We start from the raw sequence: 22,235 nt of genomic DNA, 5'->3' as shown, positions 1-22,235 counted from the left end.
GATTGTGAACATACATGTATTTTGATTTCAAGATGTAACGAGTTCAGAGGGCTAGGCTAGACCTTCATCAACCAAAATCAAGAAAACCCTTCATATACATCTACGATACAAAAAAGAATATAACAAGCAATTTCCTCAACCACCCCATTCACCACCCTTGCCATAGCCAAATCATTTGAAATTTCATAAATGATTAAGGCCATTACATGGATATCTAAACAAGAAAATAAAGACATCCGAAATTACCCCTTTACCTAGAGAAATAGTCGCATTGTCTAGTAAAAAATTACAATGCCCTATGGGCAAGCCAAAATTATTACTCTTCAACTCACTAGGCACTATAAACTACATGCGTGACAATGTATTTCAACATGTGCACTTAAAAATATATACGGCTAGTCTCTTCACATAATTCATAAACATTGTGGAGCAACAAGTCATCATCAACCATCTTTAAACATAGAGGAAACGATTGAGAACAATTTGAAAATGAACTTCAAACCACACTCATCCTCTTGCATATTGACATGTTTTTATGTGGTCGCTCATTAAGACATTAAACTTGCAACATTACTTGGCAATTTCTTCTCCTTTTCTTTATAGAACTTCATCCTCTTCTTCCTTCCTTCGTTGGCATCAAAGCAAGGTCCACTACTTCTAGAGATCAAGTAGCATTAACTTGCAAAACAAAATTTTACCATAATGTTGTAAGTTGAAGTCGCAACATTTAAGTTCACATATTGTCCCATCATTCAAGGTGATTATGAGCAGGATGTAAACATGTTGGCAATGCAACAAAGAAAGACTAGAAAGAAATAACATTCACTTCAACTACACATCAGCCCCCAAAAGATGGTTTACAAAATGGTGGACAATATGGTTTGTGAAAGTGAATGGCACACATTCTAACAAACATCAACCCTATAATGAAGAGCTAGTTTCACAATTTACCACCACCAAAGCTAAGATATTCCTTTTCATCACAGAATATGCCATTTAAAAAAAAATACTCCAATGAACATTTGCGCATGTAAATCTGATTAAGTCTGTGTTTTTATTGGACGTTTACAATTGTTCAATCTCCCAGTGCATCATAATTCATCCCATTAGAATCTTTGTAAAAGGGCACCCCTTTGATCGTAATGTTTCTTCTAATATACATCAATACATGTTTCAACATTGTTAAGAAATTACAATGTCATTGGCCTCATTCCAAAACACACTAATAATCACACCCTTCTTTCTCCATTCATAATCAGTTCACTCAGTATATATCAGAGCATTCATTGTAGGAAATGGTTTCGAAAAGAAAAAACACTTGTCCTCTTATATTACATCCAAGTGGCAGCATGTGGCACCCACATAACCATTGGAAAATATTTCACCAGCAAAAAGTTGCAAAAGACGCATTTGATTGGAAGGTTCTTACCAAGCTGAGATAACCAAGATCTCTATATTTCTTCAGGGTTACCTAAGCAGTTTATTGGCAAGAAGAACATGTAACAAGGTTTTCTTTTCTCTTCTTTTTTTTTTACATATGATGCAATCCGATTCAAGCCATAATGCCTCAAAATTGTTGTGCAAATTTTATGAAGAAAAAGGATGGAACTCCTACAAGGCATATCTCAAAAGGTATAGACTCTGTTCCAAAGAATAGTTATTTGCAGATCTTCACGTATCTGGCAAGATTCTTGGGAGATCAGGCAAGTAGTACCCTGTAAGCCAAATGTCCCAAGAGAAAAACAAGAATATGGGCTGGGATGTTATAGATATATTATACATACCTTCTTCAGCAATTATCCTGTAAGACAAATGTCTCTATTGTTATGGCTATTTCTCCTTCATAATATCAGAATTTCTACCTTCAAACATATAAAGAGTTTGAAAAAATGATCCCTCTACGAATACTCTCGCTAGCAGCTGCAAATTTCTTCTCTAATCCAGTATCACCGATAGCCGATGAAGCTTCACGCATCTTTTTAAGAAAATAGATGACGAAACAGATTAAGTCTGTGTTTTTATTAATGACATGAATCGACCTAACTCAAAATTCTCAGAAAGTGCTAAAGAAAAGCTTATTTTGGAAACCAAACCTGGTTCAAAAACTCTTCTAGCCTTCTAGCCACACGAATAATGCTACCTTCAAAAATATCAGTTAATGCACATATTTCTGCAAATGTTGCACCCTGATGAATGAATGTGTTAGCAAAGGAACTTAGAGACAAATCTTACTGTATAAAAGAAAGAAAGCACTAAGGGTGAAAAAACGGATGTTTATTTTATGATACAGCACTATTAGAGTTTTTTAACTCAAAAAACTGACCTTGGACCAACTGTATATCACATCCATTAGGAATGGGCGAAAGCTTTGTACATATTCTTCCGTATCAATTTCAAGTTTGCACTCTCGTTGAACCTTTTGGCAACAGATAACAAACACATTTTCACAACACAAAATACTTGTCAGCCTTGATCAATAGATTAAATTTCATTTCACAAGAAAATCATTATGACTAGCACAAACAAACAAATAGAATCATACCTCTGCAATCTTTCTAGCAGTCTCTTGCAGCTTTCTCAGTGGCATCGCAAGCTCATTCTTCAAGTGAACCTGCTCATTTGATTTGTCCAATGGCAGAAAGCAACTAGAAAGTGCTACAAGTTGATGGTGATCAAGCTCATTAAACAAACCTATACTCCATTAAAGAACTTGGGTAAGAGATTTAAGAGCAAAAGAGATAGTAATCAATGTAGGTGCATATATACTTTGTAATTGTATGATACCATTGAACATTAGCTCAGTGATGAGGAGTTCATCAGCTGTATCAATGAAGCATGCTGCTCGGCCCTTCAACTGTACCACACTATCAGCATTAATATGCCCAAGTCTCTTCAATACCCTTGAACGATTTTTAAGTTCTTCCCTAAATTTGTGTAGCTGCACAAGAATTTTTATAAATCTATTCTATTAATTAATTGAATTATTCAAAAGAAATGTAGTGAAAAACAATAATAGCATTGATGAAAAACCATAAACACTCAATCTAGCACCTGAGAATCTCTCATGGCCAGCTTCAATTTTTGAGCTTCAGTCGTGAGTTGTGCCTTCTTTTGGTAGAGGGAGTAATAATCAGTCTCATTCCTAGACTGCACCAAACAAAAACAATATTGTGAATCCAATGGTTCCCAAAACATCCATTAGAGAAATAACCAGTCTCCTCCTTTTAGACTGAACAAAGGAAATGAGTGTAATTTTAACCGCCCTACAAAACAGTTCATTGAATCGGAAAGCAAGGAAAGCATATCGAAAACCTTGAACAATGGATGACCACGCAATTTCTTCTCCTGATCTTCAATTTCTCTAACTACCTTTGCAAGGTCCAGATCATCGATCTTCATGTCCTGAAAAGTTGTATTGATTCAAACAGAACATACTAAATAACTGTAACATACTCACAACTTGCACCCATATCTCAGACAGTTGTTCTGTCTATAATTATATAGATCATAATTTGCAGGACAACAGCAATGAAAATAATGTATTCACAAAACCTTAATAGGATCAAGTCTTGGAAGGCCATCAGGAAACTGTCCACCCAACTCCTGAATTTGCATTAAAACACTGTGACGAGCCTCCTCCAGACGCAGATTATTTGGAACGACTACTTTTACAGAACTAACTCCAGAAATTAAGGAAATTTGTACAGGAATCTATAAGAAGAACAACAACAAACACATCAATTTGACGATAACAAGAAAGCAAAAAACTAGAAGAGAAAAGAACATCAATTTTGGATCTGGTATATGAAAATCAATTTTGGATTTGTCTCTAAGTTCCTTTGCTAACAAACACATCAATTTGACGATATATGAAAAAGACAAGGGAATGTCAACCTTACCACTTTCAATTCACCCATCTCCCCTTTGGGGCATGGTTTTGGCTTTTGCTGAGATTTATCTTGAGCTACAGTTGATGAACAATGTAATAGAGTATCTACACAGTAAAAACTAGGTTTTGAGCTCTTCTGAATTGATGGTGGGGTACCCTGTCCACCTTGATGCTTTTTCACATGAACCACCACCCCCCATCCCCAATCATTTTCCGCATCTCTGACCTTGATCTGTAAAACAACAAAAGATTCTCACAGGTTTTCAACTCTCAAACAATCAAGGTTCTCTCATTCTCAAGTCTATGATCATAGGAGAGAATAATGAAATACCAACCACAATAAATTTGGAGGACAGCCATACAGCGATGCATATCTAGGTTTATAGCAGACTTCTAAAAGCGCTTTATAGCTACCAAAATATCAAAATGAATTACAAAAACGTCATCAAGGGCTGCAAAGCTATGAGGTTAGATCTATCAGTTGCCCATTTCATACTAAAACGCATTAGATATATTAACATTAACAACCACCACTTAAATATGGTTCCTAACTCTCCATGCACCCTACAATTAAAATAAAATTTCAATTTTCGAAGTTCTAATTCAAAATATCTTGCAGAAACATTTATAGAGACATTTGCACATATGCGGATGACATAACATAGAGCAACATGGAAAAGTTGCACATAAATGACAAATGCTTCCAAAATAATCATATGTTTTAGTATTCCTATGCATTCCTATGCAAATCGGCTATGATGAGAGTACAAGGGAATCAGTTAGTATATCCAACACAACTTTTGTATTTCTTATGATTTTATAATACCAGGGCATATCTTTTTGTCAAAAAAAATAAAACAAGACCACAACACTAAACAATATAGTGCTGGTATAAAGGAGAGTAATTGAATATTTTTGTGATATGCAACAAGGTTACCCTAATCATAAAGCATACTTATGTAGATTGCATACCAGCCTGCCAGGAGTTAAGAAGTTTAATATGCGTTCTGGTCGCAAAATCTCAGACATCATCTCATTCTCCAACTGAGCTATTCTTAACCTTAGTCGGTTGTAATCTGAAATTGAATCCTGCTATCACAGAATTATACTCAAAATCCATATCCATATAGTACAGTAATAGAATAAAATCCCATATATAAAATCTACATAATGGTTTTATATGCAGGTACTTAATTAGCAACATACACATGTACCAAAGAAAACACCTTTAACATACTTCTCCTGTGTCAAAGCTAGCTGCTGCTTGTTCAAGTTTTGAGACCTTTTCCTCAACCTCAGGTAAAGCCTAATGTATCCTCAAAAGTATTAGCATATATTATCACAAGCATTCAGAATATTATCAACATGGAATGCAATATATGGTGTATTAGATACCTTCTCGTGCTGAAATTGGTGAAGAGAATTCTTTATTACATATTCAGCATCAAATTGACCCTCTGATCGGCTCATCAAATTCAATATGGTATAGTAGCTTAGCCTAAATGTGCTCAGCAATGGAGCAGGCTTCCCCAACATGAGATCTTTACATGTATCCTTCTCAAACTAGATACAACATAAAAAAACGTAGTTTGATCATCATCCAAAGTAACAGGAAAACAATAATTAATAAGAAAAGAGGATCATACAGAGCAAACAAGACAAGATGCTTTGTATTTTAAGCAAGCATTTACCTTGTCCCAAACATATTCTGGCTGAGAGAAAAAAAGAAAGAAATCTATAGTAACATCTTTTAAGAGGCAAAAATGACCTATAAGACCAAACATGAATGATGAGACTGCATCTTAAAGTATTGTCTTGTCTTTGATAACGACACACCAAAGTAAATATAGCTAAACATATGGTACTAAGGAATCTAGATATATATGAGCATAAAATTCTGAACTTGGAAAAATCTCCAACATGGGTCACTCCAGAGATGGAGAGATATCCAAAGCCACAGGAAAAGCACCTTCAATACCAGGTGAGAATGACCTTTATTTGTCAATGACAAGGGTGACAAGGTTGTGGTCCAGATGGTCGGGGTCTACATGCATGACACATTGCTATTTTCTGATCTATTATAACCCACTTCACGTGTTTTGGTCAAGATTCCACTTGTGTTGTCCTTGATTGACAAGTAGCATGAGAGCAGTGATGGAGCCAAAGAGAGTCGTGATTATTCTCTATTAAAGAGTTGGTGTGGTTATATTGTTATCCTTCACTTCATGGATGACTAGACAAGCAGGTCATCAAGACAAAATGTGTCTTGAAGTCTTAAGTAAAAAGCTAATGGTTCGTAGATAAATACAAGGTATGACTAGTGAGAGAGGTTATGTGTAGAAGAAGGGAGAAGCATTCAAAGAATCATTAACTTCGTTAGCAAGGCTCAGAAACATTCTCTCTAGTCTGACGATCCAAGGAATAAGTCTATTTCCAGATTTTGTTACTCTCTAAGGTCTGGATTATTTACTTGGACCAACAGGAAGTCATTGAGCATCTCATTCTCCTTGGCTGCAGCAGAGTAAAAGGCAAGATGCAAAGTAGTGTGGCTAAGAAAGCTCCTAGCAGAAATGGGGATTTGATTACGTGAGAACTGACACAAATATCACACAACAGCCAAATTTGCATTGTTTCACATAGAGCTCAGTGTTCTATTGATAGACAACCATATCAAAACACAGTAACACTTCAAAAGAGAGTTCATTTCAAATGAGAAGGTAAAGTTGGAGTATTGTCCTAAGCGGATCAAGAAGATACTGTGGAGCATTCAGGTGGGAGAATACCAACAAGCAGAAAAATCTTAGTCACCTGACGTGGGAGTTAGCAAGGGGATGGTGCAAGAGTTTGCTATATAGAAGATGAAGAAGAATCTGAAAAGAATCAGATGACGTAGTTGGTGCAAATAAAGCACTTGAGGGGAATATTGTTGTCAACGTTTGAGAGTGTTGGGTCTAAGGTTAGTTTAGGGTTCCGATTGGAAATGCAACCACACATCAAGATACAAAATTGACCTATCCTAATATATGCACCCTTATAATACTTGAATATTTCAATCACAAAGATTAGACGGAAATATATATATATATATAGTAATAATAATGTCTTGAGAGAAACCCTATATATATAGCAAGGGACATAGAAGAAAACAGTTGTTGCAGATCATTCCCAGCTATTTCCAAAGAACTAGGAGCTACTGTAAAAACTTTGGACCTTATGCTAAACATAATCCAATGCCAAATTTCTATAGCAATCCATTAACCAATATCTACCGTAAAAAAATAAACATGATACAATCATAAACTCAATGTGTTTCCGATAAATTCTAACCCTGAACACCTAGGGAGCAGTCACTAGTTTCTCTCACAAGGACTGAGAATATTTTAAGCTTAAAACGCACAAAAATAAATAAGAACTTAAGAGTTGTTGATCAAAGTGTGTACCTGTTTATCAACCATTATTATTGATATACCACGCTCATCCTTGCCACGCCTTCCAGCTCTTCCACTCATCTATGAATGTAACACATGATTTAATCTTGATATATGAGTAGTTGATGAATTTGGTTTTCTTCTGATGAAACAGTTTGTATACCTGGATATACTCTCCAGAGGTCATCCAACGATGAGTATTCCCATCCCATTTCCGAAGAGCCGTGAATACTACAGTCTTCGCGGGCATATTCAATCCCATAGCAAACTGTTTACAAATTACATGTAATAGGTTTTTCTATATAGCTTATGTTCATAATCGTTTACTTCCAAACCTTCTGTTATCTCTGAAAATGATTGTCCTAAAGTTGACCTCACACTAAAAGGTTCTATCTATAACTTTCACTTAAATTTAATGGCAAAAGTAATATATATTTACCGTTTCAGTGGCAAACAATGCCTTTATCAATCCTTCTTGGAACAAAATTTCCACAACCTCTTTCACAATAGGAAGGAGACCCGAATGATGCATTGCTATTCCCCTTTCAAGAAGAGGTAATATGGATTTGATTGGAAGTAGTTCCCTGTCCTCTTCATTAAGGCACTGTATTGCGTTTTTGAACACTTCATTTACTACAGTCTTTTCCTCTTCAGAATTGAAATCAAGTTTTTGCATTGATATTGCGTATTGTTCACATTCGCGACGGCTGAAGCTGAAGACTATTACTGGATGGAATTTTCTTTCCTTTATCATCTACAGTAAGAAAAAATAATCTCTCTCACTTTCTTTATAATATATATTTAGATGAAATTTAAAAGCCCTTTCATATATTTGAGATATGGAGAATCTTTTTAAGCTTCTATGAGTGTCATTTCTCATATAATTTAAGCATGCTTATCTGAATTGCAGCACAAATGTTTATGATAGTTTTACCTATGTACTGTGATAGGAAACGGATTTTTGCAAATAGCCTAGAAAAGGAGCTACAGTTGGCCACTACGACAAACTGATATACCATAATTAAAAGGAAATACATGAAAATCTTTGAAATACCCTGAGTATTTATTTATTTCTCCAAATGCCCTTGGTCAACCTCTCTCAGACAATTATATGTGCTACTTGAGAATTCTATGTTGATTCACCCACCTCTTTCTTTCTAGATTTTGACCAGGGGCATCAGGGGGGGGAAGGGAATAACAGAGACCTATGGACATTTGGGGAAATAAAGGAAAAGAGAGCATATTTTGGAGTTTTTCCTTGTTAATGATTAGACTGAGGAGGGAGAAATATAAAAACTCCACCATAAAAAAACTAACATTATGACAAGAGAACAAAGAAAGTTTTCATTTTTCTTAATAAGAAGGAAAATGACCTACTTACATGGAAAAACATCATCAAAGAATGCATTGCTAAACGTCCAGAGAAAACCATCACCCACCTTCACAATTTTACACACATCTGTTTCCGTTTCACCTCTTCCTTGTGATCCTTTCCCTGCCTTTCCCGACCCTTTACCACGCATTGTGATGGCAGGTAAGGAAATACTCCCCTCTTGAACAGCGTCTTTTTCGAATGAAGCAATAAGTTTATCAAAACTATTTTCTCGGAATTGACCCTTCTCATCAACAATTAGGTATAGACCTGAGCCACCAATAGGGAAACCATAATGTTGCAATGGAGTTGGTCTAAAATCAGTATATACAACATGGCAAGGTTGCTTGTGTAAATGACAAATCCACTCTGCAAATTCTGTTGCATTTGATAATGTGGCTGATAAAAATACCATCTTAATAGCTGGAGGCAAAAAGATAATTGTTTCTTCCCACACAACACCTCTTTCTCTGTCTCTCATGTAGTGAATCTCATCGAAGATAACCCAAGCAACTTCCTTCAATAACTCTGATCCTCGATATAGCATTCCTCTTAGAATTTCGGTTGTCATCACGATACAACTAGCATTCGGGGATATTGACACATCCCCAGTCATAAGGCCAACATCACTGAACTCTTCTTGAAGTTCTCGATACTTTTGATTACTAAGAGCTTTCAATGGTGATGTATATATGACCTTTTGGTGATCACGGAAAGACATAGCTATTGCATACTCCGCTATGGCAGTTTTCCCCGCCGATGTGTGTGCAGAAACCAAGACTGATTCATTGCGCTCAAGACAAGAAACTGATATTTCTTGAAATGGGTCCAACTTAAAAGGGTATGTCTTTGCAGAGATGCCTTTGTATAGAGGATTACCTATACTTCCATAGCTTTCTGTATCTTTCGTAAATACATAGTTGGGTGGAATCGCGACTTCGTGAACACATGATCGTGTCCTGAAACCTCTTCTTTTTTTCATTATAGGGCTTTCTTCTTCTGTCACACCTGTATCAGTATGATTACTAGTATTAGTCTCCGAATTTCTCCGTTTTCCGATATTAGTCTCTGTTGAATAATCATTTCCAGCTATCTTCTCCATGTCCACTTCCTTCTCTTCTTTGAGAGAGCTCGTGATGATGTCAAATGGAAAAGAAATCCTAATTCTTCCGTCTCCTCGTTCATGGGAAATAAACTCCAATCCTTTTCTAAAACCTCTGCATTTCGTACAAATTTGGCACAGCTGAACTGTTACTGAACATCCCTAACACTCAGTCCAAATTTTATGTATTTATAATTTTACACTGTAAAGATACAAAAGCAAGATTTTGTAGTGTTGGTCCATTGTAAACCCTAATCCATCTACTACTATTGTGCATTGTGTCGGAAATCATTGTGAAATAACATTGTCGAGAGAGGCAACACTCTAACACCATGGTTATTTTATGTATTTATAATTTTACACTGTAAAGATACAAAAGCAAGATTTTGTAGTGTTGGTCCATTGTAAACCCTAATCCATCTACTACTATTGTGCATTGTGTCGAAAATCATTGTGAAATAACATTGTCGAGAGAGGCAACACTCTAACACCATGGTTCACACTTACTTTGCATGTGAAGAGTTTCGGCTTCCATTGCCAAAGTATGGCCCAAGATGAAGAATATTGGCATTTTTTCTATGTCGTGGATGGATGTGGCTTCTCCACAAAAAACATTCACCAAGTCATTTACTTCATACTATAAGTCTCTCTTCAATGTACTAGTCATTGTCAACACCTCCCAATGATCATGGGTTCACGCCAGCTTCATACAGAGACGAGTCGTGGGTTCAATTTGAATTACAATATATGGACCATATGAACAATATATGGCATTTCTTTATGTTGTGGATTGTGACCAAATTTGTCACAAATCCCATGATTTCATTGACCTAAATCACGTGTTAAATCAAGATTATTTACTTGTTCTTATTGACACCTGTAGACGATGATGAATGCATTCGACTAACTTCATGTGAAACAAGTTTTAGGTCCGATTTGAATGGCAAAACTTGCAGTAGCATTCCTTTTATGTCTTGGATGGACGCAAAATTGCCATGTAAATCATTGTTTAAGTTTTAAGCTTCACAATAGATTTATCATGTCTGATTTGAATGTCAAGATGTGGAGTGAACAATGTTTTGTGCGTCTGTGTGTTGTGGATAGCCACCATTTTACGATTTACCACAAAATCATCACCTAAGTGATTTCCTTCTTGTGGGAAGTTCTAGATCCAGTTTCTACATCAAAAAATCGTAACGAGCAATACAAGTTACTTTCTTTAATGTCTATCATGGAGTGATGCAATTCCTCAAGGCAATTTACTTCAGATTAGAAGTGTTGGTTTTCCATTGGTTGGTAGAACGTAGACATAATAACACGTGTTGTTATTTATGTCCCAAATGGATGCAAATCGTAAAAAAAAACATGGCCAAAGATATACAACGAACAAATTACCGATGAGGTAAAAACAATGTCACTAGTTAAGGAGATAATACGCACGGGATGATTGATACTATCTATTTACAACACGTGTAGAATGGTCAATACAAAATTGGGGAAAAAGCTATTTTGAACATTCGTTTGTAGTGAGCATCCATGGCCTGCTGTTTGACAGTAGAAACCTCGATCCTTTGCATTTCAATCTCAATTACCTCACAAGATGCTTGGTAATAGCACCTCCTTGTGTTTCATTTCACACAATCACATATACACATACATATACATAGACAGGGGTATTGATGTAATTAAGGAAAAGCTCACCATAATTAAACCCTAAAAAGGAACCCGCACCCCACACACACACACGTATGTCTTTTCACTTATTTTTTGTCTTGGTGGTTTTCTTATTTCTTCTATTCTTCTGTTGCTGTCTCCTGCCAGACGAACACCATACAAATTCTATTGCGTCTTTCCGTGGATTTCGTTCTTTCTGAGCTCCTCGCCACTCATATACGCAGAGAGAAAGAGCTTTTCACAACTAAAGGTAAGTCTTTGCTCATTGTCCACCCTCAGGTTTCTTCGCATACTCACAGGATTTCTCCTACTCATAACATGCCTGTGTCCATGCTTCGAAAGAATTCACCTTTTATTCTATTTCAAATTCATATCATTGTCCAATCTTCGTCTGATGAATGCACAATCACAAAACCCTAAATCATTGTAATTTCATGTTAAAACAAGAAGAAACAAGTTGTGCAATTGTTCCATGTTTAGTTTCTTATGAGTGTGTCGTTGTACTTTAGATCATACGAAATTCTCAATCCAAATAATGCACACTATATATGTGATGACATTGATGTGAGTTATTTTCATGAGAATGTGCCTTTAGCAACCATCTATTCTATAGACACCCAATCGTGGTGCTTGAGACAATAATAGTGCATCCACTTTTTATTCACCCGTAAATGGCTTTTGTGTATCTTGTTGCTTGCATTTACCTAAACAACATGATGTGTCATGTTTTTAATTATTCTCTAAGTTTGGTTATATATTTGTTTCTTGCTCATATAAGTGAAACCTAAAACCTCTAATCATCTCACAAACACCCATCTAACAATACTCTAACACGTCGTCCAATACCCTTAGGAATCATACTTTGAATGGCAGAATGTGATTCATTAACACATACGGAAAGTCTCCAACCAATGAATACATTTGAACTCAATGATTCACGTAGTTAAACACGGTGGATGTTATATTTTCCAAACATAAAAGCTATTGGAAACAGATTCTCATATCACCCTCCTTAAAGTCTCACATCACTATCTGCTTAAATGTAGTAAACACATTGGCACATGGAAGAGTAGAATGGGATGATTCCATGCTGATGAAACCATTTGCATGATTTTGATAGTTTGTGAATACGTCATAACACCTTGGGCGCATGTTAGTGAGAGGACATAACTAACTGTTGGAGAACATGGAGGAGTAGAATAGGATGATTCCTACTTATGAAAGCCTTTTCAAGTTTTTGGAAGTTTAAGAAAACATCAGAGCACTTTCAACTACATATTCACGAGATGACATAATGAAAATTTGGAGAGCAATTCAAGCAAACTAAGTTTTTTTAGTAAAGAGCAAAAAATGCTTCTCGAATAGAAGGTTGATGAATAAAGGTTTCAGAAGACCTATGGATGGAGTAGACAACCAGCCCGTGGCACTAGCTAAACCATCAATTTAGTTAAAACTTTACCATTAGAGAATTCTTATATAAATGAAGAAACATCTACTTCAGGTTTGGAGTCATTAAGAATTAATTTCAGATTTAGGAAGCTAGATTGCTCCCAAACAAGGAAAATGACACCCTGTTGGCCCCAGAATGGGCAGCATTTATCTACTGATCATTGGTATGATAGAATGCAAAACCTAAAACACAACCAACTTCTTAAACCTATTTCGACTATTAAGACCATAATATAAAGTTTTCAAGGTATCCACCAGGCATACCAAATGAAAAAAGAAAATATGCTACAATATATGCACGTTTCAATTCTCTAAAATGACTATCCATTAATTTCAAGTCTGACTTTTGTGTGAGTTTATTTAGGACCAATCATATGCTGATCTGGGGCTTTCCAGCTTGGATTCCTGTTTATGAGTTATTGGCCCTTAGTTGTTACATATTGGCCATGGAATTTCATTCTTGACTACTTTTCAAGAGTTCCATGGGAGTTATTAAAAAACCAGAATAATGATTAAATAATGTCCTAGAAGAACAATGGAAATAACACCTTGTTATAGAAAATGTCAAGAATTTAGAGAAACTTGCTCTTTAGTTGGCTGGATGAGCATACTCTTCCTTCAAAGTTTGAGTAGTAGACAAATTTAACATATATTCGAGTGCTCAAGGAGGAAGAAGGTCCATAGCCCAGCTCATCTCCATCTATAGAAATCACACAAAAGTGAGCCACGAACATTGAAAAGGTACCAAGTTTCACCTCTTCTAAACACTTCCACAGCCAATATTTCTTTCCAAAATGTATGAAAATGACAAGAGAAACAGAAGGTGGGTTTAGAACCATCTTTTGGCCTTACAGAAATATGAACAATGGATCAATATCCTGTCCAAAGGCCAGACGTCTAGGACTTATTCATTCCAACTGAAAATTTCAAAGTTTCTGGGGAAGAGGCAAATGTTAGTCATAAAAGTTGGAATTGGTTCTTGCATTGAACTTTGATATTAGGCATCAAGAAGCTAATGAACAAAAAGGAAAACCTAATGAAATAACTGCCAAGATATTCGTTATTTTCATAAATGCCCCTGGCCAATCGTTGAAAGAGAGAAAAAGAGAAAATTGACCATATAATTTCTCACATAGCACAAATAATTACACTAGGTGAGTTCGTAGAATTAATGAAAATTTTGGGCCATTTAGGGAAATAAAGGTAGTTTTTCCTTAATTGAAAATAGGTTAAGGGCAGAGAGAAATGAAGGGCATTTGCGAACTTTTTAATTGCAGTAAATTTAGGGCTTGTTGAAACATTAATTTAATATTTCTTTAGACACAGAAATTTCAAGGGTAGAATTTTGGGAGCAGCAATGGAGGATTCAGAGCCATTGCCAGAGCTCACTCCTCAAGAAATCAAATATGCCCGAGGTGGAAGGGTTCCATTGAAGGTAATAGTCAGTTTTTTGCTGGTTTTTTGTTTTAATTTATCTCTCATCCTCCGCTCTCTAGAAAGACCTTAATGTACCACATCTTTGATCCTTCATCTGTAACAGGACCTGACTGATAAGAAGCTTAGAGGGCAGCTTCGGCAGAGAGAAGAGATAATAGGAAAGTCTGCACGTACTGCTGTGAAATTTGAGCAGGTTTGTGCCTTTTTCTCTCTTCAATAATCATCCTATGTGCACGTGCTAGTTTAATGAAGCTCTGTACATACCAATTTCTGAAATGTTTATACACATTTTATTTGATAAAGTTGAGATTGCAAGCACACCTTCTATGCAGATTTTTGATCTAGTGGTTGTTGTTTCTGATGCAGTGGTTATTGCCCAGTGAGGCTGGTTACCTTGAAGCTGAAGGACTTGAACAAACAAAGAATTTTACCCAAGAAGCCATTCTTCCCAATGTTGATTTGGCAAGTGCTCGAAAGGCTTTCGATATTCAACTTCCAGGTTATCTCTAGTGATCTTGAAAATTGAAGGCATGGAAAATTCATAAATAACTATGAGCATGATCGCTTGATTTCAATTTATGTTACTAGTTTTTGAAATCCCCATAATGCCTGTGTAGGATATTTTCTGTTTGTTGAGAACTTTTTAATGATGATACAGTTTTGGGACCTTATGCAATTGATTTCACTCGTAATGGACGCTATCTAGTAATTGGAGGAAGGAAAGGCCACCTTGCAATCATGGATTGGAAGGAATCTCGACTTGTATCAGAATTGCAGGTAATGATTACCCTTATTCACGAACGAACAAACTATTGGAAGCTTTTTCATTCTTAATGCTTAATATACATATAAACACAGTATATTTTAATAACTCACCAATCCCTTTCTGGGAGGCCAATAGTGTAGCATATTTCTAGTTTGCATCTTTCAGCATGCCTGTGTCTAGATATGGAAAGGAAACAGAGGAAGAAGCAATCACATAGTAGCTGTTAATTATTGTGCATGGATTTTTACTAGATGTAAGGAACACCATGTTCATATCCAATTTCTGAATCTCAATGTTTAAAAAGAGTAGCATTGTCAATTCTTTTTTCACTAGAGTTAATGAGAGAGAGAGAGAGAGATGGATTATATTATCGTCTTCAGAGGTTAAATATGACCTATCAGACCAAAAATATTGCATTTCACGTGATACGTGTGAAAGTGAGTAGTGATTCTCGATGTTCAAGAACTTTACCAATGAATGTTGCAATTGAGAGTGCACATTGTGGTTGAGAGAGAGAGAGAGAGAGAGAGAGAGAGAGAGAGAGTTTATGTGTGTGTTGGCAATCAACATAAATTTCTGGTTTGATGATGAAATTATAATTGACTTTGGTTAATGTGCCAAACAGGTGTCCGAAATGACAAGGGATGTAAAATTCCTGCATAATGAGCTGTTTTTTGCAGCTGCTCAGAAGAAGTTAGTTCTCCTAAACTCTGTGCATGAATCCTAAGTAAACAGCACAGCCACAGAATCTTCTTCTCATCCTTGTCTTTTTTGCAGATATGTTTACATATATGACAAGAAAGGAACAGAGATTCATTGCTTGAAAGTATGTAACTTCTTTTTGAACTGTATCAGCAGCCATTCCTTTGCTGGTTCTATTGATGCTTGATGATAACATTGTGAGCTAATTGTGCAGGATCACACTTATCCTTTGAAGCTAGAATTTCTGCCACATCATTTCTTGCTTGTTTCAGTCGACAAATTTGGTACACTTAGGTATCAAGATACTAGTACTGGTACTAGTGTGGCCCAGCACAGGTCCGGATTAGGACGATGTGATGTGCTGCGGATGAATCCCCATAATGCAGTTATTGGTCTTGGACATAGCAATGGAACTGTAACTACATGGAGTCCTAATATGAGCAAACCACTTGTTTCCTTACTTTGCCATCGTGGGCCAGTGACTGCCGTAGCTTTTGAATCGCAAGGAAACCAGATGATCACAGCTGGTATGGATGGGAAGGTTAAAGTGTTTGATTTGAGGAAGCTTACTCCTCTTCATGCTTACTTCTCAAAATCACCAGCTAAATCGCTAGATGTAAGCCAACGGGGTCTTTTAGCTGTTGGTCAGAGCTCTAATGTTGAGATATGGAAAGATGCACTTGTTTCAAGGCAGTCTAAGCCTTACATGACACATCACTTACCAAAGGGATGGCAAATACAAAACTTTTGCTTCTGTCCATATGAAGATAGTATGGGTATTGGTCATAGTGGTGGTATATCGTCTATTCTTGTGCCAGGGTCAGGGGAGGCTAACTTTGACACTTACGTTGCAAATCCATTTGAGACAATTAAGCAGAGGAGAGAAGCTGAGGTTCATTCTCTTCTTGATAAATTGCAGCCCGAATCAATTGTACTCGATCCGAAACAAATAGGAGCTGTTCGCCGTGATCCTACTGAACATCATCAGATGAAGAGCCGACAAGCTTTAGAGGCAAATAGGGCTGCTGCAATACTGGCTGGAAAATCTGTTGTCTTAAAGAATAAGTTAAAAGGGCGGAATAAGCCTGGTAGGAGACAGAAACGTAAGCAAGATAACATCATCTCAGCTAAAAGGCCAATACTTGAAGCTCAGAGTCGAGAAATCTCCATGGCCAAGAAACCAAAGCTCTCAAATGATTCTGTTCCTCGTGCATTAAAGCGGTTTGTGTAACTTTCATTTGTTTTTGTTTGGCCCTCCAACCGACTTTCAACATTCATTCTTGAAATATTGGAAAATGTTTATTGATTGGTTTATATGGGGCTAGAGAGAGGCTTGAAATTTCTAGATAATGATGTATTAGCCAAGTTAATGAAAAGTCAGTATTTTTACTTATGGCGGGGCGCGTATTGATTTTTCTAACTTTTTCTATTGATAGAAAGTTCTACTAAATTACATATGCATGAATCATGAGCATGTAGTAGGTAAGGGAATCTACTTTCAGACATGAAAATAGCTCAGAATATAGTGCCACAATAGTATATGTGTTTTGTAGTCAAAACTTTTGAAATCGACAGATGGATCAATGTATTGTTATCGGTTGTTAAATTCTGATGATTATAGTTACATATATCAATGTTAACAATTGTAGTTGAAGTGAGGGATGAGGGGATACACTAGGATATCTCTTGTAGGTGTTGTGAAAGTCATGATGATCATGTCATGATGATTACCTCTCGTGTGTGTTAACCTAACCTCAGTTTATTCTCATTGCATTTGTTAATTTAGCTAAAAAAGGAGATAAATGCAATTGTGAGTTTGAGAAAGATGATTTTTTAAAACATCAATGCTTAAAATGCATCAATGGATTTTAACTCTAGCAAAGTTTTACATTTTTCTTTGGAATGAAAACATGGTTATACACAATGACACATCAAGGCTTCACGTGGAGGTTGTAACAAATTGATACAAATCTTGCGAGACATCATGATAGGCATGGGCCATCACTTGAGCTCAAGGTCATCCAATAGGAACTCAAGCTTTAATTTCAGTGTGTGTTCCAATTTTGTTCAAAGAATTGGATATTTAATTATTTATTTCATTCATTCTATGTGATTTGAAAACATTGTAGTGAAGTGTACATATAGACGATATGGAATTCCATAAAAAATCCACAAGGTTAATTTGCACAAGATTCATGGGTCTTCAAAGTAAACAAACTAGCTTCCATTATTCTACATCATGCCATGAACTAGTAATTTAAGGTTGGAATTTGACATGAATGCATATTCAGAAGGATACAATAAGTTTGGAAGCAGGCCTTGCAAGAAGTGCAATGCAAAATTATAGAAGCATAACAAAAGATGTATAAAACCAATATTACATGAATGTGAATTCAAACGAGGATGTTTCCTCAACAAGTTTAATTGGGGATTTCTCTTATTTTCATATACATCAAGGATTCATCAATTGATTTTGACTTTGATTTTCTCATGGTCTTGCCTTAGTTGTCATGTGTACATTAAGGATTTAAATAACTTTGAAGTTCTTTGCTATGAAAATTGCCAAATACTCGATTGAATAAAAAAAATTCAAATAATGTTGGCGGACAATTACGTAAGTTCAAAAACATGATGAATTAAACAACAAGACTTTCGTTTAATATAATTAAGCAAATGCCAACAAGTGATTGCTATCTAATGTTCAAGAGTGATTGGAATGTGGTGATATCCTTGGTGAAGCACTTATGGACACCTTGCATGTTGGTTTGGGCATGTAAATAGTTATATAAGCATGGGGTGCCTTTAGGACACCTAAATCACACGTTTTTTGTGTTGACATCAAAATCCATCGCTTTGAGTGCCTTTAGGGTCTTAGGAGTGGCTTAGATCATCCAACCATATGATTGCCCCAATTGGGATATTGAGGTCCTATGCTAACCCACCAAACTTTATGTATGGATTCTTTCTTTTCCATTTTGATGATCATAGCCATGTTTGCCTTCTAGATTGTATTAGCCCATAGAGTTTTGTGTTCATGATCATGGTTTACCAATGAATGAAACATTTCTTTGTTGTCAAACCTTGTGAGTATGCACAGAGATTTTCCCTTTCATCAATCAAAGCTTTGTAATAAATTTATCTCTCGTAAAACCCTACATGAACTTAAACTTATGGTAGATTAGCATTGTTTTCTTTATGTGTTGATAATAAATTGCATTTAATGTAACGATATGGAGAAACTAATATATTTTTGCATACATAGTGAGCAATTCAAAAATCCATTCTATGTTCTTAATTCAATAAAACGTTATGTCTATAAACACGTGGTTTGGGTGATTAATGCATGCAATAGATGGAATAGTAGACAAAAAGAATCAAGTGCATATAAAAGAATTCTAATGCTCTCTATCTTTGTGCCATACAATTTTCTTTTAATACTTGATGTGAGGTATGACAACCCACAAAAAGATTACTTATGAGTAATGAAATGATGTAGGATTGAGTATTGTCCAAACACATTCAAAAGAGAGACCATGAGTATTCTCTAATAATTATTGTAGTAAATGACAATCATAACTTTCTTAGTCAAGAAGAGCTTGCGGCTTTGTATGGATTGTGGGCAAGTTGTCAAAATTTGTCAGTTTATTTATGTTTTCCAATAGTATCCAGATGGGCCAAAAAATAAACCCACGTAAAGAAACACATAATTTTTCTTAGTTGGTCTTATGCACCCAAAACAACGAAAATTACATGTCAAAGGTCCCACAATAAAAAGCAAAACTATATGCTTGTTCGTTGTAATGTCAAAGATCTTGTGTAATGCAATAGAAGATGGGCAAAATTTCCATTTCCATTGCTTTCTAAAACTGTTGAAACAATCTTGCATGCTTGCAAGCATTTCCCAACCGGAAGTATTGTACATAAGAATCTTCGCAAAAATAGGCTTGATTTAAGAGTCAATGTACTCTTCCAATGTTTTTTCGCTATTATGTTCAGAGAGTGAATTTTGCATGCTCATGCATGAAGTTGCCAACCAAACATTACCGAGACAACTTTTATGAAAATGATGATGCTTTGGTGGATGTTGAATTTGATGATATTGTAGATGCAACGATACTTCAAAAGTCCAATCTCGAAGCTCTCAAAATATTTTATGCTAGAGGTATTATTCATTTTTTATGAGAAAGGTGTAATTCATTGATTGGGTTTGCTAATGGCTTAATGCCATGGTGGGCCGCAAAAGTATCAAACAAGCATATGAAGGCCCAAGAGGTTTTTCGATGTTATTTTTAGAACAAAAAAATAATAAGATATAAGTTTCTTCTCCTCTTCGATGGAATACAAGTATTGGTGGTCTTTGATACTACAATAGTCCGTTGTTTGGAAGAGGATATGGTCTGGTCTACGATATCTTCTGTAGTAGTTTCGGTATTGTGGAAGGCTACATGTAAATGTGTATTTCAGAAAATAAAACAGAATGCAGTTGAGTTAGTCAAAAAGGTATGGTTAATGTTCTTACACACTTTAAGAGGTCAATATAACGCAATAACTGGTGAGCCCGAGGTTGTGACTCGTAAACAACAACAATTTCGCGAATTTTGGAAAAACGATGAGGTCTTCTCCTCTTTTGGAGAAAGAATAAAGTGGAGATATGCTACACCAAGATGGCTCCAGCCCCCTCCCAAGGGGTTTCAACGTGAGGGAGAGAGAGAGAGAGAGAGAAAGAGATGACAAGAGAGAGAAGTTGAGAGAGAGAAATCCTTCCTTATCTTTCATTCATCCCCCATAAGGGGGTTAATATAGTACAAAGAGGGGGTAGATACACAAGGGTACAAGCCCCCTTAGCCATCCACACTAAACACTCACTCACACCTCTTCTTATTTGTCCGCACGCACACATGCGTGCATGTGTTACATACACATCTACTCATACTCACAATTACACTTGTGCACATTTACACATATACACATCAACACTTTACTCTTTCGCCCTCACTCACCACACTTTGACAAATCTCCGTACATCTTGTACGATAACATTTTGAACCAAAAGAGTCTAATTTGGGTTGAAGTGGAACACATGGTTCCAATTTGTGGAGTGTTATAGAACATGGAATGTAGCAATTATGGTCTAATATAACGACAAAGGATGTAAGGTCATTGCATCGCCAATTACATTGGGAATCTTTTGCTAGTTATTGCTTCAAATGTGATAGTTTGGGCCACTTTATGGTAGAATGCCAATAGACACATGTAATGAAGGTCTTCAATACTCCTAATCATATGCAATTCCTAGAACAATGTTGTGGTTTGGAACCAAAAACAATATGTGTTGAAGAAAACGACATCTATATAAGAAACAAGGACGATCCTTTGAGAGAAATTCAAGGTCATGCAAACATTCAAGATACACGAGGAAGAAAGACCCTCACAACCCCAAGGATAAGATGAGGTGAGTTTTTCTAGGAATCCTATTGGGTTACCAAATGCCTACCCCATGAAATCAAGACCATGATGAGGGCCACATTCTACCCTACCCCATGAAATCAATTATCCCAAGATATGAAGAAGTCATATGATGATGTAAGTTGGCCATTTATCGACGATTTATGTGTCATATTGGTATTGGTGCAATGAATGTATGTCTTGGTTTCACGATTGTGGTTAGTTGTCGTGTCACATGTTATACAAAATGTGAGTGACTGAGGAGACACCTTTGGTTTTTTAAATGTGGGGAAACTATTGAACTTCCTCATCCACGAAGGAAACAATTGATAGATCATAATTTTTGGCAAATGGTTCATTCAAGTTAAGAAAAGCTCTAGTTGACAATATAGAGAGAAAATGTAGAATGTATGTCTTTGCCTTGGTTTTAGAGTCATAGATTGCTATGCATAAGTAAGACATATAATTGGTTGTGGAAGACATGACCAAATATCGAAGCAAGGTAATGTTGATCACTACTTAGGTTACCTTATTTGTGTTGGTCTTACCCTCTCAAAGATTGACTTCTACAACTTAACACGATGATCCTAAAACAATGGTGGCGTATTCACATTAGTTCATCCAATTGGACTTTTCTTGTAGAGTGTTCCCATTTAGTATTTACAACAATCTATCATCAAAGGTCAACACATGGCCAAAATGTTACAATGTCCACCTACATCCTTGTAAATGTAGACACACCATCTACTTATGCTTAAATATACATTTTGTTGGAGGTTTTCTAGATACTCTCAAGCCATACAACTTCATAAGCAATCACGACTACACTTAACATACTCTACATATGTGCTCGATAGAGCCATAATTGGCTACTTTTTGTTACTCCACTGTATGCCGACATTGTTTCCCAATGAGAATTTGATGTCTAATGTTGATCAACAATCCGACGAGCTATGGGTCCATCTATGTCC

General features: G+C 36.1%; 2 protein-coding genes across 6 annotated transcripts; one reads left to right on the top strand and one right to left on the bottom strand.

Annotated features, from left to right (window-relative positions):
- Positions 1–1,286: 1,286 nt before the first annotated feature.
- On the bottom strand, positions 1,287–9,935 carry LOC147870239 (DExH-box ATP-dependent RNA helicase DExH10-like). Of its 3 annotated transcripts, none has more exons than XM_087338203.1 (16): positions 8,757–9,935; positions 7,757–8,071; positions 7,481–7,585; positions 7,330–7,398; positions 5,285–5,452; positions 5,127–5,195; positions 4,862–4,981; positions 3,900–4,121; positions 3,553–3,711; positions 3,313–3,402; positions 3,052–3,147; positions 2,785–2,938; positions 2,543–2,691; positions 2,324–2,416; positions 2,094–2,186; positions 1,287–1,975 (listed from the first exon to the last, which is right to left on the bottom strand). In XM_087338203.1, the coding sequence occupies exons 1-16, from the start codon at positions 9,789–9,791 to the stop codon at positions 1,865–1,867; spliced, it is 3,048 nt and encodes a 1,015-aa protein (XP_087194329.1). In that variant the 5' UTR covers positions 9,792–9,935; the 3' UTR covers positions 1,287–1,864. The 3 variants fall into 3 exon arrangements, with proteins under 3 accessions (XP_087194329.1, XP_087194336.1, XP_087194342.1); XM_087338210.1 differs by having other exon boundaries at positions 4,862–4,978; XM_087338216.1 differs by having other exon boundaries at positions 8,699–8,836.
- Positions 9,936–11,603: 1,668 nt separating this feature from the next.
- On the top strand, positions 11,604–17,212 carry LOC147870238 (putative U3 small nucleolar RNA-associated protein 7). 3 transcript variants are annotated; one of them, XM_087338192.1, is made up of 8 exons: positions 11,604–11,715; positions 14,235–14,349; positions 14,455–14,544; positions 14,718–14,850; positions 15,010–15,128; positions 15,743–15,810; positions 15,895–15,943; positions 16,034–17,212. In XM_087338192.1, exons 2-8 carry the CDS (start codon positions 14,272–14,274, stop codon positions 17,048–17,050), a joined length of 1,554 nt encoding a protein of 517 aa, XP_087194318.1. In that variant the 5' UTR covers positions 11,604–11,715; positions 14,235–14,271; the 3' UTR covers positions 17,051–17,212. The 3 variants fall into 3 exon arrangements, with proteins under 3 accessions (XP_087194318.1, XP_087194305.1, XP_087194311.1); XM_087338179.1 differs by having other exon boundaries at positions 11,605–11,715; positions 14,241–14,349; XM_087338185.1 differs by having other exon boundaries at positions 11,613–11,719; positions 14,241–14,349.
- The last annotated feature ends 5,023 nt before the right edge of the window (positions 17,213–22,235 follow it).

The sequence above is a fragment of the Azolla caroliniana genome, unplaced genomic scaffold, assembly GCF_043228905.1.
Source record: "Azolla caroliniana isolate FFs.n. ecotype wild unplaced genomic scaffold, voAzoCaro1.0.p SCAF_1, whole genome shotgun sequence".
Classification (NCBI taxonomy): domain Eukaryota; kingdom Viridiplantae; phylum Streptophyta; class Polypodiopsida; order Salviniales; family Salviniaceae; genus Azolla; species Azolla caroliniana.
The sequence above is the reverse complement of the archived record's forward strand: the minus strand, read 5'-3'. Positions and strand labels throughout refer to the sequence as shown.

Coding starts and splice junctions, on each gene's coding strand:
- LOC147870239 (XM_087338203.1), bottom strand. CDS start 9,791: ATGGAGAAGATAGCTGGAAATGATTATTCAACAGAGACTAATATCGGA. Junction 8,072..8,756: donor ATGTGTGTAAAATTGTGAAG/GTGGGTGATGGT, acceptor TTCTTACTGTAG/ATGATAAAGGAAAGAAAATT. Junction 2,939..3,051: donor TGGCCATGAGAGATTCTCAG/GTGCTAGATTGA, acceptor ATTCTTGTGCAG/CTACACAAATTTAGGGAAGA.
- LOC147870238 (XM_087338192.1), top strand. CDS start 14,272: ATGGAGGATTCAGAGCCATTGCCAGAGCTCACTCCTCAAGAAATCAAA. Junction 14,350..14,454: donor GTGGAAGGGTTCCATTGAAG/GTAATAGTCAGT, acceptor CATCTGTAACAG/GACCTGACTGATAAGAAGCT. Junction 15,129..15,742: donor GACTTGTATCAGAATTGCAG/GTAATGATTACC, acceptor TGTGCCAAACAG/GTGTCCGAAATGACAAGGGA.